We start from the raw sequence: 27,219 nt of genomic DNA, 5'->3' as shown, positions 1-27,219 counted from the left end.
CCAGATGGACTAGGCTGAAGATAGGGTTAAAGTTAGGATGGGTGAGGTTGTAGGCTTCTTTTTCCACTTTGTTTCTTCAAGCTTGTGATCCCTAGTTACATGACATCAGAATGATTCTTTCTTTCTTCTCAGCCACAGTTTCTCTGTCTTAGTAGTTAGGAAATCTTACTCTGAAACTTTCTTATATTAATGATAACTCATGTTTGTAAAGCTCTTTAGCTTATAAAACATGTACATTTTCCTTACTTTAGTTGATCTTCAAATTAATAATAACAATAATAAAGAATACTAGTAGTAATAACAAATAGTAATTATATAATAATAACCATAAAATAGTAACAACAATAACCCAGTTACTATTTATTGAATGCCCATTAACTACCACACAGAATATTAGGAACTTTGATGTTTGTGAAATATACCAGCCTTTCAGGTAGATACATATTTCACTTAGTAGACTGTAAACTGAGGTTCACAGTGATTAAGTAACTTTCTCAAGGTCATCTAGTTAGGGAATGGCTGAGTTGGGACTGAAGCTCTGATTCCACTGTACAATACTAATACTTAGGCTTAACCAATCAACAACTTGCCCAAGGTTACCTGCTGCATAGTTGTAGTGCATGGAGTCTGAATTTGAATCGTTGTCTCTTGACTTCTGGTCTGTGTCCTTTCATTCTTCTAAGTCCTCAGACACCATATAGTGTTTGAGGGCTCCCATCCAAGACATAGGCTGATACATTTAATGGAACTGATATGGTTATTTCTTTTAACCTACTTTAAAACAAATTTGCATTTAATGACTTCTATCAGTCACTGGCATATTCACATAGTTTGCAATATGGGGAAGGCACAATACATACAAAAGAAGCCATGTTGGAGTTCAAGCCCTTGAAGTTATCACCATTGCCCATCCCTGACTTTGTAACCTTTGGTAAGTTGCTTTACCTTTCTTGGCTTCAGTTCTCTTATCTGTAGTACAGGCACACAAAAATATTTATCTCATAGAATTGCTGAAAGGATTATAAGACTAAAGATGTGAAAAATGTTATGCAAACTGCAGCCTTGTTAAGAATTGGTAGTGATTTTGGTGGCTATTATTGCTTGCAGTCATGGTTTTCTTTTGAAATTTATTTATTTTTTCTTTTGAAATTTATGATTAACATTTAAGAGCTGTTAAAAGATTTAAAAATAGCCCTTGACAGGGTTCCTCCAAGATAGAATTAAAGAATGGTTCTGGGGTAGACAATCTCTTCCTGCATATTAGGTTGTATTTCCTATTGGTTTAGATAGGGCTAATGGGAAGACCAGATTAAGTTATTTTGTGCACTGAGACTAAGCAGACCCAAGAACAGGTTTCCCAAGAAGTTCCCAAGAGTTCTCTGTAATAGCTGTCAGAAGGAGAATTCTAAGCTCTGGATATGGGCCTGGATTTCTAGAACAAATATATTTGAAACTGAGACCAAAAAGGTAAGCCTCTTAAAATTACAAATCTCTTAGATACTCTTCATTTCATTCTTACTCTAATCCTCTCCCTTTTCCCTTTTTTCCCCTTTTCTTTCTTGTCCTCTGTTCTCTGATTCACTTACATAATTGTTGTCGACATGGTTGGAAGCATTGATGTACAGATGATATTAGGAGTTGGGCTTGGCAGCAAACTATGTGTTCAAGATTTTCTAAGGAAGTAATTTATAAAATATTCTGTTTGGTGTTTGGTTCCTATTGCAGTGCTCTCATGTATTTGTTGTGTGGCCTTGGACAACTCTCTGAATTTTTCTGGGCTTTCTCATTTTTAAAATGAAAAAATTGGACTAAATACTCTGTAGGGTCATATGTGGCTCATGAACCAGAGTTCTTGTAGGTTCCTCCACTGCACTTTTACACCTTTATATAGAAAAATGCACATTGCAGAAGTGTACAGTTCAGTGATACATTGACTGCACCTATGTGGCCACTAACATGACAAAAAGAAAGGATATAGCCAGCCTCATAGAAATTCCCTGCGTTTTCCATTCCAGGCACTAGCAGCTCTCTCCTTATATGAGTTTGTCTTTCTTTATAACTTGCTGTATGTAGAATCCTACAGCACATATTTTCTTTGCCTTCATTTGATTAACATCATTTATAAGATTTATCTGTTTTTACATATAGCTTAGTTCATTTTCATTGCTATGTGATATTCTCTTATAGAAATATTTTATTGATGAACATAAGGTTGGTTTCAGCGGTAGACTATTACAAGTAGTGTTCTCTGACCATTCTTGTGCAAGTCTTTATACATTTGTTTACACGTTTCTGTTAGGTATATATACATAGTGAAATTGCTGGATCATGCAGGTACTTGTGTTAAACTTTGATGGATAATACCAAAAATTCAAAGTTCAGGGCAGCCTGGATGGCTCAGCGGTTTAGCGCCACCTTCCGCCCAGGGCGTGATCCTGGAGACCCAGGATCGAGTCCCACATCAGGCTCCCTGCATGTAGCCTGCTTCTCCCTCTGCCTGTGTTTCTGCCTCTCTCTCTCTCTGTGTCTCTCATGAATAAATAAGATCTTAAAAAAAAAACAAAAACAGAAACAAAGTTCAGACATATAGCTGTTCAGTTCATATTTCCACCAGCAGTGCATAAGAGTTGTGCTTGCATCACTTTTTGTCACTGCTTAGGATTGTCAGTCTTTAACGAGGTTGAGCAGCTTTTCATATTAATTGGCCATTTGGGTATACTTTTTGTGAAGCGCCTGGTCAAGTCTTTTGTCCATATAAGAATTTTTTTTATTGATTTTTAGATATCTAGATATAAGCCTTTTGCCAGTTATATATATTACAAATATCTTCATTTATGCACTTAGTGGTATCTTTGATAGATGCATGACATGATGTCATTGATAGAATTTAATAGAGTTAATTTATTATTTCCTTTCCAGTGCTTTCTGTTCTGTTTTGGAGTCTGTACCAGTTCTAAGTTATGAAGATTTTTTCCCTATTTGAATTTTTTCTGTTTGTATACACAATCCTATTATATGTAAATTGTGATAGTTTTGTTTCTTCCTTTCTAATTCTTCTCCCTATGCTGCTGCTGCTTCTTTCCTAGTTTCATTGGCTAATACCTTCAGGATTACAACAAATAGATGTAATATCCTTATCTTATTTGTAATCTCAGAGGAAAAACTGTCAATATTTTACCATTAAGTATGATGTTGGTTCTAGTGTTTTTGGTAATTAGCTTTTATTAGATTAAGTCAATTCCCTGGTAATCCTAGTTTGCTAAGAGGTTTTAATCACAATTGAATATAAAATTATTTTTTAAAGATTTTATTTATTTATTAATGAGAGACACAGAGAGGAGCAGAGACTTAGGCAGAGGGAGAAGCAGGCTCCATGCAGGAACCCCAGTGTGGGACTCCATCCTGGGACTCCAGGGTCACGCCCTGAGCCAAAGGCAGATGCTCAACCCCTGAGCCACCCAGATGTCCCAATTGGATATAAAATTTTAGCAAATGCTTTTTTCTAGTGTTCTTTTGGCTAGAAAAATATGTTACTATCAGGCTCTGCAGGGCCACAAAACCTGAGAGGGTCCTCATTGGCCTCCTCTAAGGCATTCAATAATATTAGTAATTAAACAGGAACGCTCATCACCCAACTGGAATGTACAGAGGTCCCATTGTGCCATGTGGTTCCAAGGGGTCTGGTCCCATGAGGTCTGGTACACGAGAGGCAGAGGTGGGGGCGCTCCCTGATGCAGAGGTGTTAAGACCACAGAGGAAAAAGAAAAGAAGGAATGGAGGCCTGAGGGCAGCTGGGCTGGTTCACCACATCCAGGAATCTCACTCTGCCCTTGGGCTCACTGAGTGCAGAGCAAGCCAGGATCCAGGCTCTGTGGATTCAGTGAGGGCCCAGTGGCATGGGGATGCATGAGAGTTTTTGGTTTGGCTGTGTCCATCTGGCCCTGTGCCCAGGTCATTAGGAGCTCCAGGCCAGCTGGGGGGCTCCCAGGTGCATCTGATGGACCCCTCACACCAGGGCAGGGGCTGCCTTCATTGGAAGAGCTGGACAGGGCTAGGCTTGGGGCCTGGGCAGCCCATCCAGCCACAGTCCCCAGGTTGCCCACACTTGCCACCCAGGACACCGAAGAATGAAGAGGAGGAGCTGGAGGAATAGTACACTGAGTCAGGAGCTGGGTCAGAAGCTGATCCAGTAGGGGTCCTGCCAACAGTGCCTCAAGGGCTTGGGCATTGGCCAGGAACTCCTCTTCCAAGCATTGGAACAATTGCTGCTCCTGCTTCAGGTCAAGCTGCAGGGTGGTATAGAAGATACTAGTTGGTGTGGTTCCCAACTCTGGACAGGCTGGAGATGTGGAGAGGCCAGAGGGCTGCAGGGCTGTGAGCCCAGGGAGTCTGGGGGCTGCTCCTGCCTGAGCCCTCACTGACCCCCCACTGACCCTGACCCAGGGCACCCACAAGTGCTGCCCATCTTGATCGCTGCGCACCAGCAGCACGGCTGCTCCTCACAGCTCTGGCTCCTGGCCCAGCCTGGCCCAGCAGGGCTAAGGGCCAACATTTGGGCTCCCCTGCCTCCTGGGGCTCCATGGGGCCACCCCTGATCCAGATGGTCTCAGGCAGGTCTCATGCCAGGTATGGGGCTGAGGGCTGTCCTGGGGATGCCGGATACCTGTGGTCAGCCGCCAGCCAGGCTGCTCCCTAGTTCACTGCTGACACCACTGGGGCTGCTCTGGCCTGAGGAGGCTAAGGAGGTGCTGTCCTCAGACGAGGGGCAGGAATGAGGATGGGGGTGCAGCTGGTCCCAGGCCCTTAGGGAGGTCTCTTATCCTGCCTTTGAGCTGTGTCACCTCTGGTGGGGAGCTCCACCGCTCACCCCCAGGGGCTGGTCTGCCAGTGCAAGGGCTGAGGGTGGGCGACACCTTCTGTGGGAAGAAGATACGAGCCCTGGGTGGGGGTGGGTGGTGGGCCAAGAAAGAGCAGCAAGGGTCATGCTTACCCAGAAGTGCTCCGGAGTATCCCAGTCGCCACCCATGTACACCCTCACATGGCTCCTCAGCACCCGCACAAAGGTGAGGAGATTAGAGTCTCCATGGGGTATTTCCCCTCTGAGACTTTGATCATGGGATACTGGTCTGGGCAGGTGCAGTAGCCCAAGATCTCTCTCACCAGCTTGTCAAGGTTGCACAGGTTGCTGGTGTCATGCAGGGCCATGGGCGGGAAACCCTGCTGCAATGGCAGTTTTGGGTGGTATCCTCCTTACTCATGGGTGCGTTGGGGGCTGGGGGTGCGGCATGTAGCTCCCACTTAATCTCTTGTTCAAATTGTACAAGGTGAGAAAGCCGAGCAAGTGGAAGCAGACACCATGCCGTGCTGCCTCCACCAGTCACAGCACCACTTTTCTCATTTTTTCATAGCATCAGGTTGTCAGTCTCAAACACTTCAGGGACACCCAGCTTTGTTTGGTACCAGCTGATGAAAATGGCCATGAAAGAGCTGGGAATACACTGTGTATGTGGAAGGCCACACTGTGGGCTGGGCGGGCAGGGACCAAAGTGACAGGCCAGTGGCAGCAAAGGCCTCAGTGACAGCATTGCATGTTGACACAAGGTGGTGCCCGGGGTCAGCTGCATTAGGAAGACATCACCACCAGTGGGCAGACCCACGCCGGTAGAGCCACTCAGCTAAGTCCTCTTTCTTGGCTTCCACATAGGCCTCACTTGAGCAGCACACTCTTGGCTGCTGAGCTGATGATGTTCACTGCTGGGTCTACCATACCTGGGACAGCCAAGTCACTGGCTCATCCTGTAGCCTTGGAGAACATGTGAGGTTGAGTGGGACCAGACTGCCATAGGGAGACACTGCCTGAGCCACAGCAATCTGGTCCCCAGCTGAGGCCTCCTCATCTGCCCACCTGCCATCAGCAAAATTTTTTTTCTGCATTGAGTTATATATAGCCTTCTTTATTTTAATATAATAAGTTACATTTAATTTGTTTAAAAAAATTGAGATCTAATTCACATGCAGTTTACCATGTCAAAGTATACGGTTCAGTGGTTTTTAGTACAGTCAAAAGATTGTACAACCATCACAATGCTCTAATTCCAGTGCATTATCACCACCCTAAAAAGAAACTCTGTACTTCACTATATTTCCTTCTTCCCCAAGCCCCTGGCAACCACTGATCTACTTTCTATCTATGGATTTGACTTTTGTGGACATTTAATATAAATTAAATCATATAATATGTAGCCTTTTGTGACTAGCTTCTTTCATTCAGCATAATGCTTTTAAGGTTCATCCATGTTGTAGCATGGATCAAGACTTCATTTCTTTTTACAGCTGAGTAGCATTTTGTTGTATTGATGTACATTTTGTTTATCTGCTCATCAGTTGAGGGACATTTGGGTTTCTGATTTTTGACTGTTTTGAATAATATTGCTATGATGCTATGAACATTCACTTACAAGTTTTTGTGTGGACATAGGTTTTCATCAGATTCCTTTAGACTCATACTTGCTAGTCACCATAAAAAAATTTGCTAGCAGCAGTTGTCCCAGGCAGCCTGATGTTTGTGGCCTTGGGATATGGGCCTAACAGTATCCTGAATTTGCCTTATTTTCTCCATTGTATCTCCTCTTAGTCCCAAGCTTGGAGTACATTTCTAATAAGGGTTTGTTAAATTTGATTGACTTACGAGAAGTTGGAAAGCTGGGACAAAGCACTGTTTTCTGGGCCTTTGTTTAGTCTGTTTAAGTCTGTTTGCCCTCTGGAATGCCCTTCTCCACCTCTGCCTGACCAACTCTTGTTTATCTTTCATGAGTTCTTTTGGGTATTATCTTTTCCAGAAAGGTGATTTTTTTTTTTTTTTACCTACCTTTATCTGTACCTGAATATGGATCAGTGACCTATGTTACAGATTGAAGACTTGAACTCAGAAGAAGAAAGTGACTTTTTTAGTATCATAAAGTGAATTAATGGCAAAGACAATATTGGATTTATCTTCCTCTGACTTCTGGTCCAGGACAGATTTCTTTTAATTTTCTAACTTCAGTCTTCTCTGCTGTGAAATGGGGATAATCCATACTGTCTGGTTCTTAGAGTTGTTGTAAGGAGCCAGTGAGGCAGTGACTGTGAAGAGGCTTTGTGAAGGGCTATATAAGTGAGGGAGGTGATTGCTACTTCCAGGAAGGGGTTTATGGAGTGCCATGTGGCTCTGTTACTGCATGACTCCTCCAGTTCTGTCCTGCTTTCCTGCCTCAGGCACCCTGTTTCCGGCTGGTGGTCCCCAGCCAGTGAATTCTCAGCCTAAATGGCACAGAACTTAGGATAAATCCTGCCAGCTAGAGTTTTTTTTTTTAACCTCTGTACTTCCCTCCTCTCTCACTTCACTCAAGCCCTTCCTTTTTTTATAGTCCAGTTCTGGTCTATGTTAAGCAGTTATTTCTGTCAGTAGTTGCTTCCAATCAAATCAGTCAGTAGGGACCAGAAGTTATGACAAAAGATAAAAGTCTTGATCGGGGTGAACTGAGTCTTACTTTGTGCTTTGTGATGCAGGTGGAGTCAATTTACTTTTGAGGGTCTCTTTCTTCAGTGGTAGAATAATAGTCTTTAAAGTTAATTCCTAATATTTTGGGGGCGTTCTTGAATAACCAATTCTGTGTTGGGTCTTCAATGGAAGATTCAGAAGTGTAATGATCATAATTACAAGCCATGATTATGGTCCTCAAGAAGCTTACATTTTAAGTAGAGAGGTAAGTCTTTAAAATAGCAAGGAATCCTACAAGACAGGAAATGACTAAATGCATGGTGTTGTGGCAGACTCAGTGTCTTGGGAATTAACAAGGGCAGGAAAGGTCTGGAAAAGTGAGGCTTAGGCCAGTCTTCAAAAGATGACTGAGAGTTTAACAGGGAGATCGGATTAGAGCATCCCAAAGCAAGGAGAAGGAAAAGTGAGCAAAAACTTAGAGGTGGGAATATGGGAGATACATGCAAAGGTTAAGGGGCAAAGAGTAACCTGTGGAAGCCACTTTCAGCATGACCCTGTATGTTCATGTTCATTAAATAATTTCATTTCCTTGATGCTCTTTTCTCTGGACTACCCATCCTCTGAGCCACTCTTTTTCTGTGTCTCCATTACTGGAGTTTCTTTTGTATTGACATTCCATGGCTATGACAGCATATTATATTGTAATAACATAAATTAGAAATAATATATACAAAGTTTTAAAGTATAAAAAATCTAAATAAAGTTTAAAGCAAAAATCTAAATAAAACATAAAAACATAATTGCTCTTTCCTACAATCTTTTAAGTAACTAGATCAGAGGAAATTTAGGAATAGTAAGTAATTCCAAAGTCCTGCACTGTGTTCCATGCATTCTAGCTATGAGTAAGACAGATGGACTTATGTCATAAATGACTGCTTAATTTGGGCCCTGGTAAACTCTTGGCCTTCCTTTTCTAAAAGCAGCTGCTTCTGGAAGGGAAATTGCCAAGTGCGTAAGTATCTTAAACCCTAGCATTTGGCATGTAGGCAAATAGTTCTCATAAGACACTAAGGAAAGAAACTTTGGAATCAGACCTGGGTTCAAATCTCACTTCTTACTCACTGTGTGAGCTTAAACAAATTATTTAATGGTTTTAGGGCTTTTGTTTGTTTTTTTAGTTTCCTCATCTGTAAAATGGTAGCAGTAATAATCTATCTCATAGGATTTTAAGAATTAAGGAAAATAATGTGTGTTATGGTATCTTACACATGATAAGTTCTTATTTAATGTTATTTCCTTTCATTATTTTACCAAAGTATGTTTTCTTGACTTAACCTGAAAGTCTTTATGGAAGGTAAAACAGAAAAAACAGAATGTAATGGGCTTCCACTTTGAAGCCATACCTTTTGAATTTCAGTCATTTCTATAACTGTAGGCAAGTCTGTGCTTCAGTTTCCTAATCTACAAGTAAAAATTGCTTCTCAGGATGGTGGTGATTATATGAGTTGATGTGAATGGAATATCTATTAAAAACTGTGGGTGCCATGTCAGTAAGTAGCTACAGAGCCTTGAGAGTCTTCATCTTCCTATTTTCATAGACTCATGGACTATAGGACCTGGAAGGGTCCTTAAAATCTAGTCTGTTGTCCATTGTTCAAATGAGAAAACTGAGAACCTGGACTGAATGGTATAAGAGGGGCAAAACTGGCCTGGACTGTAGACCTTGTTCCTTCTTCCTCCTCTCCCACCCTCCATCCCCCATTTTGCTGCCTTTCATCAGGATTATCCTTGGTCTGTGGAGGCATTAGGACTTCAGATTTTCTTTTGACCAGTGTATTGAGCTCCCACAGGCTAGGGTTTTCATACAGGACTGAGTAACAGTGGTGGCTAACCCAGGTGGCTGGGTAACAAAGATTGTGAAAGTTAGGTTAGACCTCATAAAAATGAAACATTTATTCTTGTCCTGGAGGGAATTTTTAACCTGTCTTTAACAGATTCCTTAGGCCCTTGCCAGATTGAGTTAGGTATTTGACCATCTATTCCTTTCTTCACTCACTGTCTGAGCATCTGTTTTATGCCAGGTTTGTGCTAGCTGTTGGGGATCCATGATGAGTTAGACATGGCCCCTGTACTTGGGACTCAGTCTGGTTGGAAGATAAACCCTTAAAATAGGCAATTACTAAAATGGTGCTGTGAGAACAGAGGCGAGGTGAAGGACTATCCAACCTGGAGATCAGGGAGAGCTTCAGAGAAGAGATAACCTTTAAACGAGACCTGAAAAGGGTAAATAAAAGGCTGAGGTAGCAAGGGAAAGGAAAAGACAAAAGGCAGGATTCATAAGCAAAGGGTGTAGCTTGAGAAAATGTGAAGAGGTATAAAAGAGCCCATTATGTTTGGTGACATAACTGGTTCAGTGTAGTTGGTATAGAGTATATGAAATGTTAGTAGCAGGAGGTTAAGAAGAGGGTACAAGTTTGTAGAGCACAGCTTCTGAAAATTTAAAAGAAAGTAGCAGTTTTAGGTTCACAGCAAAATTGAGTGGAAGGTACATTGGTACCAACTGCCCCCACGTGTGTACAACTTTTCCCACTATTAACATCTTGTACCAGGGTGGATACATGTGTTACAACTGATGAACCTACATCAACACATCATATTCATTTTATGTCTGTATTTTACATTAGGGTTCATTCTTGGTGTTTGTATACTCAGTGGGTTTGGACAAATGTATGAGTATATATATCCACAATTATAGTCATACAGAGTAGTTTCACTGCCCTAAAATTCCTCTGTGCTCTGCTCATCCCTCTCTCCCTCCCTCCTAACCTCTGACAACCACGGATCCCTATTTACATAATTTTGCCTTTTCTAGAATATCATATAGTTGGAATCATATTGGACTAAGTCTTTTCAGATTGGTTTATTTTCCTAGTAATATGTATTTAAGATTCTTCATTATCTTCTCATGGCTTAATAGCTCATTTCTCTTTAGTGCTAAATAATATTCCATTTCCTGGAGGTACCACAGTTTATTTATCTATTCACCTACTGAAAGAAAGATATATGTTGGTTGCTTCTGAGTTTTGGCAATTATGAATAAAGCTGCTATAAATATTTGTGTGCAGTTTTTTTATGTGAACATGTTTTTAGGTCATTTGGGTAAATACCAAAGAGTATAATTGCTGGATTGTATGGTAAGAGTGTGTTTAGTTTTTTAAGAAACTGCCAACCTGTTTTCCAAAGTGACTATCATTTTGCATTCCACCAGGAAGGAATAAACATTCCTGTTCCGTATTCTTGTCTGCATTTGAATTTTGGCCATTCAAATAGGTATATTGCGGTATTTCATTGTCATTTTAATTTGCAATTCCCTAATGACAAATGCTGTTGCACATCTTTTTTCATCTATTTACCTTCTTTGGTGAATTATCTTTTCAGGTCTTTGCCTGTTTTATTAATCAGATTATCTTATTGTTAAGTTTTAAGAGTTCTCCGTATATTTTGGATAGCAGTCCTTTATCAGATACATCTTTTGTGGGCAGCCCCAGTGGCGCAGCGGTTTGGCGCCGCCTGCAGCCCTGGGTGTGATCCTGGAGACCCTGGATCGGGTCCCACATCCGGCTCCCTGCATGGAGCCTGCTTCTCCCTCTGCCTGTGTCTCTGCCTCTCTCTCTCTCTGGGTCTCTATGAATAAATAAATAAATAAAATCTTAAAAAAAAAGATATATCTTTTGCAAATATTTTCTTTTTACTTGTGGTTTGTCTTCTCATTCTCTTCTTAAACTTTTATATATATGCATGTGAATCATTTGGGATCTCATTAAAATTCAGATTCTTATTCAGTGGGTCTGAGTTGGAGCTTGAGATCCTACATTTCCAATGATCTCCCAAGTTGTACTGATGCTGCTTTAAATAGCAAGGCTACAGATCACCCTAGCTGCTGTCTTCATTGGAGAGGATCAGAATGCAGGTGACAAGTTACTATTAGAATCATCCAGGCCATAGACAAACAATGCCCTGAAATAGGGTGGTGAAATGAAAATGGAGAAGTGGATAAATTTGATCACTGTATAGAAGGGGAAATCATTAGTAACCTAGAGACTCAATGGAAGAGAGATGAGGAGAAAGAGGAGTGATCACATAGTCATGAATAGCAGTAGTCCATAAGAGGCAGAGCAACAGAGTATGAAGGCCTTGATTAGGGCTGGGAGTCTGAAAACCTCAGTTCTGGTTGCAGATCTGCTTCTAACTTGCTCTGTGACCTTGTGCAGGTTACTTCTTGGAACTCCTGTTTCTTCTTCTCTCAAATAGGCATCATAACCACTGCCCTGCTCATCACACGGTTGTTTTGAGGCTCTAATGAAGTAATGTATGTGAGAGTGTTTTGTAAGCACTAGAGCATGATACGAATGAAGGTGATTATTGTAATTATTATGAAATATAAGTCTGTTATAAAGTACTATAAGGTATACTGATACTTCTTTTGACCTGTAGGAATATTCAGTCTGGTAGTAAGGCTCAGACAAGTCAACCTGGAAAGGCAGCACAAGTGGATCATATATATGCAATTCAGCTCTTCTTGAATATTGGGGCCTTAACTATGGATTTGGGGGTCTATTTTAGTCCACAGCATATATTTTTTAAAAATTTGTTTTTATTGGAGTATAGTTGACACACATTACATTGGTTTCAGGTGTACAACATAGTGATTCAACAAGTTTATGCTGTGTTCAGCAGTGTAGCTGCCCTCTGTCACCATATGGCACTATTACAATATCATAGATTGTATTCCTTATGCTTCTTCCCTAGAATTGATGGAGGAAGAGCCTTTGCTGGAGAAATAAGGAGGGTTTCTACAGATGTTTAAAATCTGGGCTGTGTAGGTTCCTATCTAAGAAGAAAGATTATCTGGCTGAGCCTTGGAAGGTATTCAAGCCTGTGGGATTGCATTTGCAAATGCCTGCTAAGGTGTAGCCTGATACCAAAACCTTGAAACTCCTTTTAATTGGAAGAGGGTTATATTTACCAGACCTTCTATAACTAAGTACCACAAACTAGGCTGCTTAAACAACAGAAATTATTGTTTCAGTTCTGGAGGCTAGAATTCCAAGATCAAGTTGTCTGTAGGGTTGTTTCCTTCTGAGGGCTGTTAAGAAAAATCTGTTTCATGCCTCTCCCTTAGCTTCTGGTGGTTTGCTGGCAATCTTTGGTGTTTCTAAACTTGAAAAAGCATTACTCTGACATTGTTCTTCATCTTCATATGGTATTCTTGTGTGTTTCTGTCTCCAAATTTCTTATTTTTGTAAGGATATCAGTCTTAACTGGATTAGGGATCCACCCTGCTCCAGTATGACCTAACATAATTTAAATCTGCAATGACCCTATTTCCAAATAAGGTCACATTCTGAGCTACTTGGAGTTAGGACATATGAATTTGGGGAACATAATTGAACCCCCAACAAGGGTACTTTTATGGTACAGTTACTTAAATGTTGCAGCTTTTTCTGCTAGGTCAGCAGGATCTCAGTGAATATCTATTTTATATAAGACCCAGTGGGAGAGGGATGACTACAAGTATTTGGTCTAAATGATCCTTTAAGCTCCTAGCCTGAGAAGGCAGTAGAGTTTAATGGTTTTGAGCTCAGGCTCTGGCCAGACTGCCTGGGTTTGTGTCTGGATACTGCCAATTACTAACCACGTGATCTTGAGCAAGTAACCTAATCTCCGTACTTCAGTTTCTTTACCTGCAAAATAAGGAGGATAGTTATCTGATAGGGTTGCCAGGAGGCTAAAGTGAATTCATACATATAAAGAACTAGAAACATTGTCTGGTAAACATCTGATAAAATATTAGTAGTTTTTATTGGTAAAATAGCATCTAGATCTAAAATTCTCTAAATTTAGAGAACATTAAAACCAGTCCATAATCAAATGTCAAACCCGTAGGATGCAGGCCGCAGGAGCTCATACAATATAGGATGTCAAAGTTGGAAGCATCTTTAGAGGCCATTTACCTGAGCCTTCTCTTTTAATAGATGGGGAAAACCAGGGTTCAGAAAAAGGAAATGACTTGCCCTGGAGTCAAATGGCTTGTTAGTGGTAGAGCCAGGACTTTAAAATCTGAGAAATATTCTTTCTTTCCCTCCCTTAGTTTTAGTTCAACAAAAAAATTAAGTTCTTTAATCATGCTTTGAGCACCTGTTTCGATCTAAGTCTGGCATTTGGTTCTGTCAATACTTATGTGAAATAGACAGCCTTTAGCCTTTAAAGGAGCCCACAGCTCAACAAAGTGTTAAATAAGCCAAGAAATATAATAATGTTTTTCATTTTCTTTTCTCTCTTTCTCTTGCAGCAAATAAAAAGAAGGAGAAGGAACGGCCAGAGATTTCTCTTCCTTCAGATTTTGAGCACACAATTCATGTTGGTTTTGATGCTGTCACAGGGGAGTTTACAGTAAGTCCTGGGTCACACAAAGGCCTTTGGTCTTTGAGAGTTCTGACTATGCTAGATTCACTAAAAAAAAAAATTTTTTTTTAGATTCTTTTTTTTTTTCCTTAGTATTCCGGACTCCGGTCTTTACCTGAGACCCTCGTTACTATCTTCTTATATTCATGAGAGAGACATATTCTTTACCTCCAAAATTGTACTAGAGAAGCCTTTGGGTCTCCATGCCTTAACTAGACCTCTGTTAAATGACTCTTTGGCAGTTGGGTTTGTGCTGGACACCGATAACATAAAAACAAATCATACATAGATCCTGTTCTAAAGGAGGAATAGGCTACTGAAAGAGCAAACACCTCAAGAAATGACTAATACAATGAGGTAGGAAGTATTAAAAAAAAAGCTTGTCTAGAGCTCTGACGGAATAGAGAGAAAGAATGACTAAACCTGTCTTTAACTGCCAGCAGGTTATGAGAGTTTCCTTCAGGATCTCCTCTGACTATTCCTTCCTGATAACATTGTATGTCTCTCTTATAGGGGATGCCAGAGCAGTGGGCTCGCTTGCTTCAGACATCAAATATCACAAAGTCAGAGCAGAAGAAAAACCCACAGGCTGTTCTGGATGTATTGGAATTTTATAACTCAAAGAAGACTTCTAACAGCCAGAAGTACATGAGCTTTACAGGTATGGGGATTGAATCCAGAGCAGTCTAGGGGGGGAAGAAAAGGGTTTTCACCTGGGTAAAAAAGCTCCACATGCCTGTTAGTATGGGGTAAGGGAAGAAAGTATTAGAAAGAATGGGGATAATACTTTAACTAAAATAAAATTCTGGATTTGAGAGCCCAAATGATGGATTTTTGCATCAAACTTGAGAGTCTTTACTCTGAAATTGCACATTTTTTTTTAAAGATTTCGTTTATTTATTCATGAAAGACGCAGAGAGAGAGAGAGAGAGAGAGGCAGAGACACAGGCAGAGGAAGAAGCAGGCTCCATGCAGGGAGCCTGATGTGGGACTCGATCCCGGGTCTCCATCTCCAGGATCATACCCTGGGCTGAAGGGAGGCGCTAAACCGCTGAGCCACCAGGGATCCCCAGAAATTGCACATTTTAAAAAAGTAACATGACACATACATATTGAGTGTCAAAATGGGAATGATAATTCCTGTCTCAAGAGGTTGTAGTGAAGAATAAATGAGCTCATTGATATGAAGGTTCTTTACAGTTTGTAAAACAGCACCATGGAAATTTAACTATCATTATCATTATTAATTTTAATATTAAGTTATTTAATAACACATTTAATGTGTATCTTTTGGGTAGGCAGGCCCAATTTCTTCCTCAATGAATTAATTTTTATCAATCAAATGTAAAACAGGCCACTAATAATAAATGTACTTTAGATATACCTTGTCTGTAATGGACTGTTTTTCAGAGTGTTTTTAATGACAGAATTGGGATTAGAATCCAGGTCCTCTAATTCTAAGACCAACATCTTTTGAGTTTACTTGCCTCTAGTAACTATTTGGAGCACCTCCTTCCATAGCAGAGAGATTTTTCTCTTCTAAGATCTGTAATCATAAGGCCTACATTTCTAGAAACTTGCCTTTTATAGTGGCATCTTCTAATATTAGAGCAAGATGTATCCTCAGTATATACTACTTCCAATTCCCCCTTGTTTATAGACATTAAAGCAAAAAAGGCCTTTTCTATATGCCTAAATTGGTGGCAGAGCTGGTCTCTTAACTCCAAGTCTGGTGCTATTTCCAATATTCATGTTGTCTCTTTCAAAGAGCAGTATTGTTGGAGAAGGTGAGAACCATGATGAACTAGCTAATTTTGAAGGATGCTTTTCCCAGCAAGTATCTGGCATGTATCAAAAGGCACAGATGGTGAGAATGACAAACTGCAGCTTTTCCCATGCTGCCATGGTGGTACCCAGGAGAGGGTCATGCATGTTCCCAGCAGTATTTCCTTCCTCACGTCTGGCCCTGCTGGCTCTGTCTCACTTCTCTCATTGAGGGACTCAGCATTCCAAGGAGGAATTGGGGTTGGGGAGTGCTGGGTGGGAGAGTTTTCTAGCTAGGAGATTAGAGTTTGTGTTTGAAGGCATTTGTTATGAATGTCAGATTAGAAGCTGGCTTTGAAAGCTTCAAAGTGAAGTCTTTGGAAGAATCTCTATGTTTATATCTACATGTGTGTAGATGTGTACAAGTACCAAATATGTATTTGGAAGCATAGCTTTGTTGGAATCAAAGTCCACTTAAGTATTCATGAATTAACATGTGTATAGATATACATTCAGATAAATATGTTTGTGATCACCTGTGCATGCATATATGAATAACACGGTATATGTATAGATATGTATTCATACATCTTCTGTGTGTATAAATTTGTACACACGTGTATATGTGTGTGTGCTCACACTCAAGTGCAGAATTTTTAATTTTTTTAGAAGTTGAAGACCAGGGCCAATTCTAGGCAAAATTGTATTTTTGACACAGTTTATTTTTAATGCCATCTCTCTCCTTTTCCTACTTTCCTTCTCATACTGTTGGTTCTGAGAACACTATCTCAGTTTGTATGCTTGCACATAAATTATCTTATTGATCCTCCTGATGGCTTTGGGGGTAGGTATGGCAAGGACTATAATTCCCATTTCACAGACTCGGAGAAATTAATTGGGTTCAGAGAAACTGAGTGACTTACTCAGGGTGAATCAACTAAGTGATGGAATTATGTTTAAAGTGTATCCTGAATTAATTTCTCCAGGGTACAGCTGGCTATTCAGGGCTTTTTAAAGAATATATTGTCACAGCTTGTGGGTTCCTGATTTGTCGTAGGATCAAAGATGCTGTACCTGACACTTTCTTATATGATGGAATTGGGATCTTGGACATTCTCTGGACTTGGTTCTTGGTGAGGAATATGTTGGATTTGGTAGAATATTTCTCCTCCTTAATTCCATTGGTGTTGAACTGGCAAAACTGGTCAGTTTCTTCTTAGGCCTATAGGAATTAAAAAATAAAACCAAATACACTATTTGGCATTTAAACTTACTTTCTTGCTAAGATCTCCATTGAGTATGTTTCATATTTTATTAAATCTAAGATATCATTAATTTTAAGCTGCACCATTATTTTATATACCAGTAAAGAAAAAAAGTTGCCGATTAAGCCATGAAACACTTTTGATTGTAGGACACATCTCTCTTTCAGAGAAGTTAATGTGAAAAAATTTACATTTCAGAATCAATGAAATGTGATAATTGCCTCATTGAGGAAGCGTGAATCTGTTCTTAGAAACAAGACCCTGCCTTAAGTTAGACTTGACATGATTAATGTTTCTTTTTTCCTAAGCCTTAATTTTTCCTTCTCTGTAGGGAATAGACATCGATGTAGAAAGGATCCTTTCTAAAAGCTGAAGCCACAAGATGGTCATAATTTGTCATAGATAGCTCAGGACATGAATTCTTTCCCTTTCTTTTAGATTGCAGGAAATTTCCTTGACCATTGAAACCTGATGATGATACATAGTGGATGATGTGGATATAGTTCTAGCATAGTATTTAGAATTAGACCAGGATTCAAATGTTGATTCCTACTTAACCTGTGTATACTCTGGGCAAATTACTTAACTTCTCTGAACCTCAGTTTCCAAACCTCTAACAGTAGACATACTAATAGTACTCAGAGCTGTAGTAAGGATTAAAGGAGGTCATGTATACACAGAATGTGCTGGTGTCAGGCCATTGTACCAGTAATATTATTATTCTCTGAGCCTGGCAAGTGCTTGACTGGATAGGCTTCTTTAGCTCGCAAGAATGGATTAATTGTAGTTATATTTACTGAGTCCCCTGTCTTTTTCCCTTTGCAGATAAATCAGCTGAGGATTATAATTCTTCTAACACTTTGGTAAGTCTTTATTTTCTTTTTCTGATATGCGCAGGCCTCATAATTAGGGATCAAGATAGTATAGTAGATGCAGAGCCTGGACTGCATCTACTGGGAGACACTCATCTTGGTCACTCCATTCCCCACCCCTCCTCCAGCCCTTATATCTATATAGTCAAGGAATTGGGCTTAATAAACAGTGGGTATTCCTTCCAGATTTAATTTTTTAGGGTTCAGAAATCCTTTTTTTTTTTTTTTAAGATTTTTAAAAATTTATTTTTTCATGAGAATGCACAGGGAGGAGAGAGAGAGAGAGGCAGAGACAGGCAGAGGGAGAAGCAGGCTCCATGCAGGGAGCCTGACGTGGGACTCGATCCAGGGTCTCCAGGATCACACCCTGGGCTGCAGGTGGCGCCAAACTGCTGAGCCACCAGGGCTGCCCAGGGTTCAGAAATCCTAATCTTGGAACCATAACTGACATATAGACTCAGTTTGTCATCTGTAGCTTTGAACCTTGGGAAAGCCAGTTTGCCTTTCTGAACTTTAGTTTTTTCATCAAAAAAATGAGGATGATATACTTTGCCTTACCTGAACATATCTTCAGATATCTGAATTTAGAAGAGAATTCCCTCTTTTTTGTTGTTAGGGTCTACAAAACCTGGATTAAGACGAGTTGTTGAAGGGAGCAGATTCTGTTTATTTAAGGTCATTCATTCTGTTCTCACATTGTAGTGAATGCCCTGTCACTTGAAGGCATATTATAGGAATCACTGAAGAATTGGGCTAGAAAGTAAAACTAGATGACCTCAACCTCAAAACTTTAAAAGTAGAACTACCTTATGATCCAGTAATATTTACCCAAAGAATATAAAACAGGAATTCAAAAAGATGTATGCCCCCTATATTTATAGCAGCATTATTTACAATAGCCAAATTATGGAATCTGCCCAAGTGTCCTTTGGTAAATGAATGGATAAAGAAGTGGTGTGTGTATGCTTGTGTGTATGTATGCATCTGTGTGTGTATGCGTGTGTATGATGGAATATTATTCAGCCATAAAAAAGAATGAAGTCTTGCTATTTGCCACAACATGGGTGGTGCTAGAGAGTATCATGCTAAGTGAAATAAGTCAGTCGAAGACAAATACCATATTATTTCACTTGCATGTGGAATTTAAGAAACAACAAATGAGCAAAGGAGAAAAAAAAAGAGAGAAACCAAGAAACAGAGTCTTAACTATAGAGAACAAACTGATAGTTACCAGAGGGGAGGTGGGGAATGGGTAAAATAGTGGTGTGGGGGGATTAAGAAGTACACTTATTGTGATGAACACTGTGTAATGCGTAGAGTTGCTCCACCACTATATTGTATACCTAAAACTAATAGAACATTGCATGGTAACTGTACTGGAATTAAAATAAAAAACTTAAAAAAAAAAAAAAAAGCTAGATGACCTCAAAGGTTTCTGCCTTGCTCAACCTATAAATTCCATTTTTCAGAGCAGATAAAATGAGATGTTGATGTTTGGTTTTTTTTTTTTTTTAATTTTTTATTTATTTATGATAGTCACAGAGAGAGAGAGAGAGGCAGAGACACAGGCGGAGGGAGAAGCAGGCTCCATGCACCGGGAGCCTGATGTGGGATTCGATCCCGGGTCTCCAGGATCGCGCCCTGGGCCAAAGGCAGGCGCCAAACCGCTGCGCCACCCAGGGATCCCGATGTTGATGTTTGTAAGGGTCTTATAAATAGTAAGCTGTGAAATATATAGGAGAATACTGTGATTCTTTACACCTGATGCTTTCTCTTGTAGAAAGGTGGTTTTGTCATATTGATTTATGAAATATTTACAGAACCCCCACTCTTTGCCAGGTCCTGTTTGGAGAAATGACAATATGGAAATGAATCAGACATTGTCCCAACTTCTAAGAATCTGCCAGTCTTATGAGCATTGTGAAGGCACAGTTACAGTACAGTATGCTTAAACTTCATGAAGCCAGTGTCTGACTTGTTAATTGCTGTATCCATGGCATCTGGCAAGTAACCATTTATTGAATGAAAGGTTGGATGGATAAGAGAAAACTTCTTGATGGTAGAGTCTGAATTGAGGAGTTTGTTATCTAGGGCAAGAATTAAGGAGAGATGAGGATATTCCAGACGAAGAGAAAATAAATAGCATGTGCAAAGACAAAGAGATTCACAAGGTATGATTTTATAAGGAACTGCAAGTAGCTTGTTATGATTGGAATGTGAAGTGTGAGTGGACTAGAGATGGGTGATGAGGAGGAATGGTGGCAGGTCAGATCATGTAGAAGTTTTATCTTTATCTTAAAGGTAATTAGAAGCAATTATAGAATTTTAAACAAGGGAATAGTAAGTTCTAACAATAGTGAGTCACCATCAAAATACTTTAATCCATACTTCCAGCAGTAGGGATTGGTCTACTCTGAGTCACTTATATCCCTATCAGTCATAAAAAATGTTCATATGTCCAACTTTTGTAACATATTGGGTCTTTTATTTATTGTCTTTTAATCCTCACAGGAGTTTAATAAGGTGGGTTATTATCCTTGTTTTATAGATAATAAAACTGAAATAAAGAAAGGATAATGGCAGTAGTATCTGATTCCCAGTCTGCATTGTTTTGCCCTGGTTCATTCTTTCATCAAATGGAAGAGATGTAATTAAAGGAGAGGAAAGAATTTATAAGTGTTAAGGTCTTTGGGAGCTTATCCCCATTATTGAATAGTAAATTATTGAAGAAGGGGCCTAATCAAAGCTGAGCTGTGCTTTGTGGTACAAATATGTTTATGCTTTTACAGGAATGACAGCTATCATTTATTGAGAGGCCAATGTGTGCCAGGCACTGTGCTAATAATAACTATTTGTGGTTAGTGTGGTTAGTCCTCACAGTTACCTTGTGAAGAAGGCATTATCCATCCCCATTTCACAGGTAGAAAAACAGACTTTCTTGAAGACTCTTAATTAGTGATGATGGCAGAATCAGATTAGAATTAGGGTCTTTGGGCAGCCCTGGTGGCCTAGGGGGTTAGTGCCGCCTTCAGCCCAGGGTGTGATTCTGGAGTCCCAGGATCGAGTCCCACGTTGGGCTCCCTGCATGGAGCCTGCTTCTCCCTCTGCCTGTGTCTCTGCCTCTCTCTCTCTCTCTCTGCGTCTCTCATGAATAAATAAATAAAATCTTAAAAAAAAAAAAAAAGAATTAGGGTCTTTGGAATCCTAGTCCAGGATACTTTCACTGTGACAGGGAACTGAGAAAGATGATGTCAGAGAGGTCTTATAAAGGAGACTGCAGTAAAGCCATAGCTATGTTGTTCGTTCATGAGGAGGAGGAGCCCTGGGGCTCATGCCATATGGCAGAGAGGATAACACCTGCTTGGTAAAAACCTGGTTTAGTTATGTACAATTAAAACCACTCAGACTGTCAAGGACATTTTCTCCCCTAATTCATAACACTTTTACCTGTGGTTGGTATTCTGTATTTCCTTACTAGTTTTACATGGGGGATTATGGTTTGCATTGTGGTAGCATATCATTATATTCCATATTGGTTTCATACAGATCATTGCACTTAATTTGTGAAATAATTGAAAGGGATTGTTATTCCCATAACACAGGTTAAGAAATTGAGACTCAGAGATTAAGTTACTTACTCTCTAGCCTTGAATAAATTAGTAGTAGAAATCAGTACAAAATTCCATTTTCCTGAGCATTCATTTATTCATTCATACTATAAATGTTTACTTAGCACCTTCTTAGTGCCCAGGTGTTGATGACACAAAAATGAATATGCACTATCTTAGTCCTTGAAGAAAAAAATTAACAGCAGGCTAGAGAGATGAGGGCTGCAAGAGAGGTATGAATAATGTATGATGGTGGTCATATTTGATAGAGTGATTTATTCTGTCTGGTAGTACAGGGAGGTTTTCAGAAAGTTGTTAGTCCTAATGATTTGTTCATTTAAAAAACATGGTCTTTAAGGTTTCTTCTAGCACTAAAATTCTGTTACATGTAGCTTATTGTTTTGAGGTCTGGCTTTCAGATTCTGTAGCATTTTAGTGCCTGAAAATTCATTTATAAAATGAACAGCTATTGGGATCCCTGGGTGGTGCAGCGGTTTAGCGCCTGCCTTTGGCCCAGGGCGCGATCCTGGAGACCCAGGATCGAATCCCACGTCAGGCTCCCTGCATGGAGCCTGCTTCTCCCTCTGCCTATGTCTCTGCCTCTCTCTCTCTCTCTCTCTCTGTGATGACTATCATAAATAAATAAAATTAAAAAAAATAAAATAAAATGAACAGCTATTATGTGATAGGCTCTTTGGGTGTTGGGGAGTCGAGGACTGGTAAGGTCTTTGTTCTTACAATCTAGTGAGGAATCAGAATATGTAAACAGGGATTTATAATATCTTATCAGGTAGACAGAGGTAATGATATCAGGCAGTAAAAAGAGAAATGCTTTCTTGTCTGAGGTAGCTTGAACAAAAGCCAAGTTAAGGATTCATCGTATCAAGTTAAAGACTTAGAACTGAGTGCTGAGCTAAGGAAGTCTTTTATATAGGAGATGACCTATATCAGGAGAGAGGACAGTGGAGAAACAGACTTAACACATTTTAGAAAGATTCTTCTGGAAATTGGATCACAGTGCTAAAATGAATTCAGGTATCTATCTCTCTTGCTATCTCAAATTTCTTAATTTCAAAAAAGACATATTAAAAAAAATAAATAGAAAACAGTGCTCCAAAACAAAAACAGGACATAAATAAACCATTGTCAGAAATTCAGGGAAGATAGAAAAGATCAAATTGATGAAAGCAGAAGAAACCACAGCTTAGAGTATATGGAATAGAAATTCCTAAGAAGAAAAGAGTAGCTGAGAGAACATATAATAAGAAGCTGGAAGAAGTCTTGGATTATCTTTAAGGGCAAATTATTTAAAATTCTGCATTTGAAACAGCAAGAGCAGTCTTCATCTTACAGTGAGCAAAAGGTAGCACAATTTTGATTCTAAGATTGAGCCAGATAATTTTCTAAAGAAAATACACTGCCTACTTGAAGAGAACTTCTGCTGTAGGTATAGGGGCTTGAGAGAGAAGCAGAGCAGAGCCTGAGTTAACTACCGATCTGCAGATCTCTACAACAGGTATAAAGAAAGGAAAAAGGAAGAGTAGCTCTGCAGTGAAAGAAAATACATTAAATTTCTCTATCCCAAGAGGAAATTTCTTACACTTTTGATATCTGGGAGGAAAGGAATCTCAACTCTACATGTTCTTCCATGCCAACATACCCTGAAGTGATGCTCGCCAGTAGCCACATTCCAACTCCATAACTCACCTATAGACTACATCAGACCTCCCATTCAGAAGAGGGGGGACAGTGGAGAAACAGACACACAACTGCAGAAGAAACTCATGCTACTTACATATGCTAGTCAATCTAGTTATTTTACTAATAAGTATGAATGAATAGCCAGGATCTCTAGATACTTGAGACATTAAAGAGAAGAATCAGATAAATAAAGTGAAATTGACCCCAGAGGAAATAAATAATTTTAAGAATTTAAAAAAAATATATAATATATTCACAGAGGTTTTATAGATGTTGCATCCACAGAAACATACTGACATTAAGCCAGAGGGTGAAAAAGATTCCTTAGAAGTTAAAAAAATGATTACAGAAATTCAGAAGGATTAAAATGCATTTAAGATTGAATAATGACACATAGTATAAAAACATTGGAAAAATAGGGGAATAAGGGACATGGGATTACTTAAGGATATTCAAGAAGAATTAGAGAACTGGGGCACTAAAGCAGGAAAAATAATCAAAGGAATAACAGAAGAAAATCCCTCAGTTAAAGAAAAGCATGACTCTTCAAAGAAAAGCATGACTCTTCAGATGAACGAGCATACCAGTTATTAAATCAGGTAATTGCAGAGACCCAAGATTAGAAAGATCTTCAGATCTTTGAAAGAGAATATACACCTAATGTTCCTCATTAGCAGTAGTGGGCAGAGGAACAGTATCTTCAGAGGTATGAGAAAAATTATTTAGAGCCAAGAATTCTGTGCCTAGTTAAGAATGTGTGAGGTCAAAATAAAGATATATGAAGATACAGATTGACCTCCCATAGATAATCTCTGAAAGGCAAACAGGTAGTTGCAGTAATTACCTCCAGAGTTAATGGTGATTAAGACTATTCTGTTAGGGGTGCCTGTGTGGCTCAGTTGGTTAAGCATCTGCTTCCGGCTTGGGTTATGATCCTGGGGTCTTAGGACTGAGTCCCACATTGGGCTCCTTACTCAGCAGGGAATCTGCTTGTTCCTTTCCCTCTGCCCCTCCCCACTACTCGTTCTTTCTCTCTCTCTCTCTAATAAATAAAAAAAATAATAAAAAGACTATTCCCTTAAAAATTATTTTTACCCAAGTATTAGATGAAAAGTCAAATAGGACTAAAATCCTTGTAATTAAATTGTTCTGGGATCTCTCTTCACCATTGTCTTGGAAATTCCTTTGCATTTCTTTCTTTCTTTTTTTTTCCCCCTAAAGATTTTATTTATTTATTCATGAGAGACAACACACACAGAGAGAGAGAGGCAGAGACACAGGCAGAGGGAGAAGCAGGCCCAACGTGGGACTCAATCCCGGGTCTCCAGGATCACAGCCTGGGTCGAAGGCGGCACTAAACCACTGAGCCACCCAGGCTGCCCTCCCTTTGCATTTCTATGTTGGCGTTGCTGTTTTCTTTGTGTTATGCCTTCCTCATTTTTGGTTTACTTGTGCAGTTTGGTGGAGCTCCTCTTTGAGGAGCTTTGAAAAAGTAAATGGGAAGTAAATATTTAATGCCTTCCAAGTGTCAAAATCGAGCATGTCTGTTCTACCCTCAGATTTGATGGATACTTTGGCTGAATCTGAAGTTCTGGATTGAAAATAATTTTCCATCGATATTTGGAAAACATTACATTTTTGCATTTAGCATTCAGCATTGGTTCTTGAAGTCTGAAGTCATTTTATTCCTTCTTCTTTGTGTCTGACGTGTTTTTTTTTTCCACTTGAAAAGCTTGTGGCATCTTCTTTGTCACCATTGCTTTGAAATTTCATATTTATATCCTTATATTCATCTCTCTTACAAGAGGCTTTGCGGACTCTTTCATCCTTGGAAATTCAAGCCTTCAGTTCTAGGAAATTTGCTTGATTATTTTTTTTTTAATTTTTATTTATTTATGATAGTCACAGAGAGAGAGAGATAGAGAGGCAGAGACATAGGCAGAGGGAGAAGAGAAGCAGGCTCCATGCACCAGGAACCCGACGTGGGATTCGATCCTGGGTCTCCAGGATCGCGCCCTGGGCCAAAGGCAGGCGCTAAACTGCTGCGCCACCCAGGGATCCCCTGCTTGACTTATTTCATTGATGGTTTCTTCTCTTCTGTTTTCTGTGTTTCTTCCTTCTGGAACTTTTGTTATTTAGATTTTTGGACCTCCTGGACTGATTTCTTCATTTTTCTTGTCGTTATTTCCCTTGCCTTAATTTTTGTTCTGATTTTTGGTAGACTTCACCAGCTTCATCTTTCAATCTGTCAGTTGATTTTTAATTTCTGTTCTTATGTTGAATTTCCAAGTATCTAACTTCCAAATTAGAGTATTCTATTCTTTTTTCCAGAATTGGTATCTTTCCTTATTATCCCTGAGATGAATGATAGGCACTTTTTTCTTTTTTTAATGTTTTCTTCTCCATGTCTAGTTTGTTTTTCCAAGTGTCTTTTTCCCCCTATTTGTTTTGGTTTCTTCCTTTTATGTTAGAGGTATCCTATGGATATTTGGTAATTCTTTTTCTTTTTAAGATTTTATTTATTTATTCATGAGAGACAGAGAGAAAGGCAGAGATATAGGCAGAGAGAGAGAGGCAGGCTCTCTGCAGAAGCCCAATGTGGAATTTGATCCTGGACCCTGGGATCATGCCTTGCTTGAGTCAAAGGCAGATGCTCAACCACTGAGCCACCCAGGTGTCCCATGATATTTGGTAATTCTAGGGTTATGCCCATATTCATTGATTGGGATACTAAAGTCCTTAATAGAATTTTAAGCTCATTGCTTGTGGCATTGAATTATAAGTATACGGTTGTAAAACGTATACTTTTAAAAGTAATAAATTTTTAGAGTTGTGCAGTCATCACTATAACTTTTTTTTTTTTTTTTTGTCTTACTGTAGAATAATCCAGCTGGACCATTTGGTGAAACCTTCTATATTTTATCTTTAAAATTTAGAGAAGGATCTTGTAATCTCCTGCTTTGAGAATAAGAGTTTGACTCCTAGTGTTCAAGGAGCCTAGAAAGGGAAGAGGGTTAGGTGTCTCAGCATTAGTATGTTCTTTTAATTACCCAGTTTTTTATATACTCCCAAATTTCACTGTTACTGACATCCCCAATTCTGAAATTACCTGTTTTACCTTCCAGAGAATAGACCTCCAGTTTTCTGGTAGGGGTAGGGAGGGCAACTGCACAGTGGTATAGAGTAGGGAAAGAGATTTAGGGATCTAACTTCATCTTAAATAACTTTCATTGAATCTGCCTTTAGTATTCTCTCTTCCATTTCTACTTCATCTCCAGTTTCAGAGGTATATAGTGCTACCAGTTCCTGTACCTTTTGAGGATTCTGCTACATAAATAGATTGGTTTTCAGCTTTGGATTCAGCCTCCTTGAGTTAGTTAACTGCTTATCTATCTGTCATTGGCTCCTTTTTATTTTTATTTATTTTTTGCTTCTCTTCTCTCCTGTTCTCCTCATTCTTCTGGGTTAAATTCCTTTAAAAGACCATTTCTTTATTATAGTTCTAGTAAGATTTTGAGATGTAGATTCCTATATTCAACTTGCCATCTTTACCAGGCCTTCCTATGGACTATTTACTTTTAACTCCTTATATTTTTAGATTATTTAAAATGTATCATGAGAACCTACTTAATTTTACATACAATTTAAAATTTTTACTAGTAACTTTATTGAGGCATTATTTACATACCATGAAATTCACCCATACTGATTGTACAATGCAATGTTTAAAAATTTTTTTAATTTAAATTCAATTTAGGTAACATATACTGTATTATTAGTTTCAGAGGTAGACTTTTATGATTCATCAGTTGCGTATAACACCCAGTGCTCATTACATCAACTACCCTCCTTAATGCCCATCACCTAGTTACCACATTCACCCACCTCCCTTCCAGCAACCCTCAGTTTGTTTCCTATAATTGTTTTCTTATGGTTTGCCTCCCTCTCTGTTTTCATCTTATTTTATTTTTCCTTCCTTTCCCCTGTGTTCATCTGTTTTATTTCTTAAGTTCCACATGTAAGTAAAATCATATGGTATTTGTCTTTCTCGGACTTATTTTATT

At 39.3% G+C, this 27,219-nt stretch overlaps 1 protein-coding gene and 1 pseudogene across 3 annotated transcripts in view; one reads left to right on the top strand and one right to left on the bottom strand.

The window, feature by feature from the left end:
* Positions 1–27,219, top strand: part of PAK1 (p21 (RAC1) activated kinase 1) — a 145,233-nt gene that overhangs the window by 80,891 nt on the left and 37,123 nt on the right. For all 3 annotated transcript variants that reach the window (XM_041730468.1, XM_041730469.1, XM_041730467.1), the window contains 3 exons: positions 13,833–13,933; positions 14,459–14,606; positions 17,800–17,837. In XM_041730468.1, the coding sequence (XP_041586402.1) occupies positions 13,833–13,933; positions 14,459–14,606; positions 17,800–17,837 (287 nt within the window). The remainder of the gene's footprint in view (positions 1–13,832; positions 13,934–14,458; positions 14,607–17,799; positions 17,838–27,219) is intronic.
* LOC121476525 lies at positions 3,802–5,767 on the bottom strand (annotated as a pseudogene).

This window comes from Vulpes lagopus, chromosome 15, assembly GCF_018345385.1.
Source record: "Vulpes lagopus strain Blue_001 chromosome 15, ASM1834538v1, whole genome shotgun sequence".
Classification (NCBI taxonomy): Eukaryota; Metazoa; Chordata; class Mammalia; order Carnivora; family Canidae; genus Vulpes; species Vulpes lagopus.
Note: the sequence above shows the minus strand (reverse complement) of the source record. Positions and strands in the feature narration are given on the sequence as shown.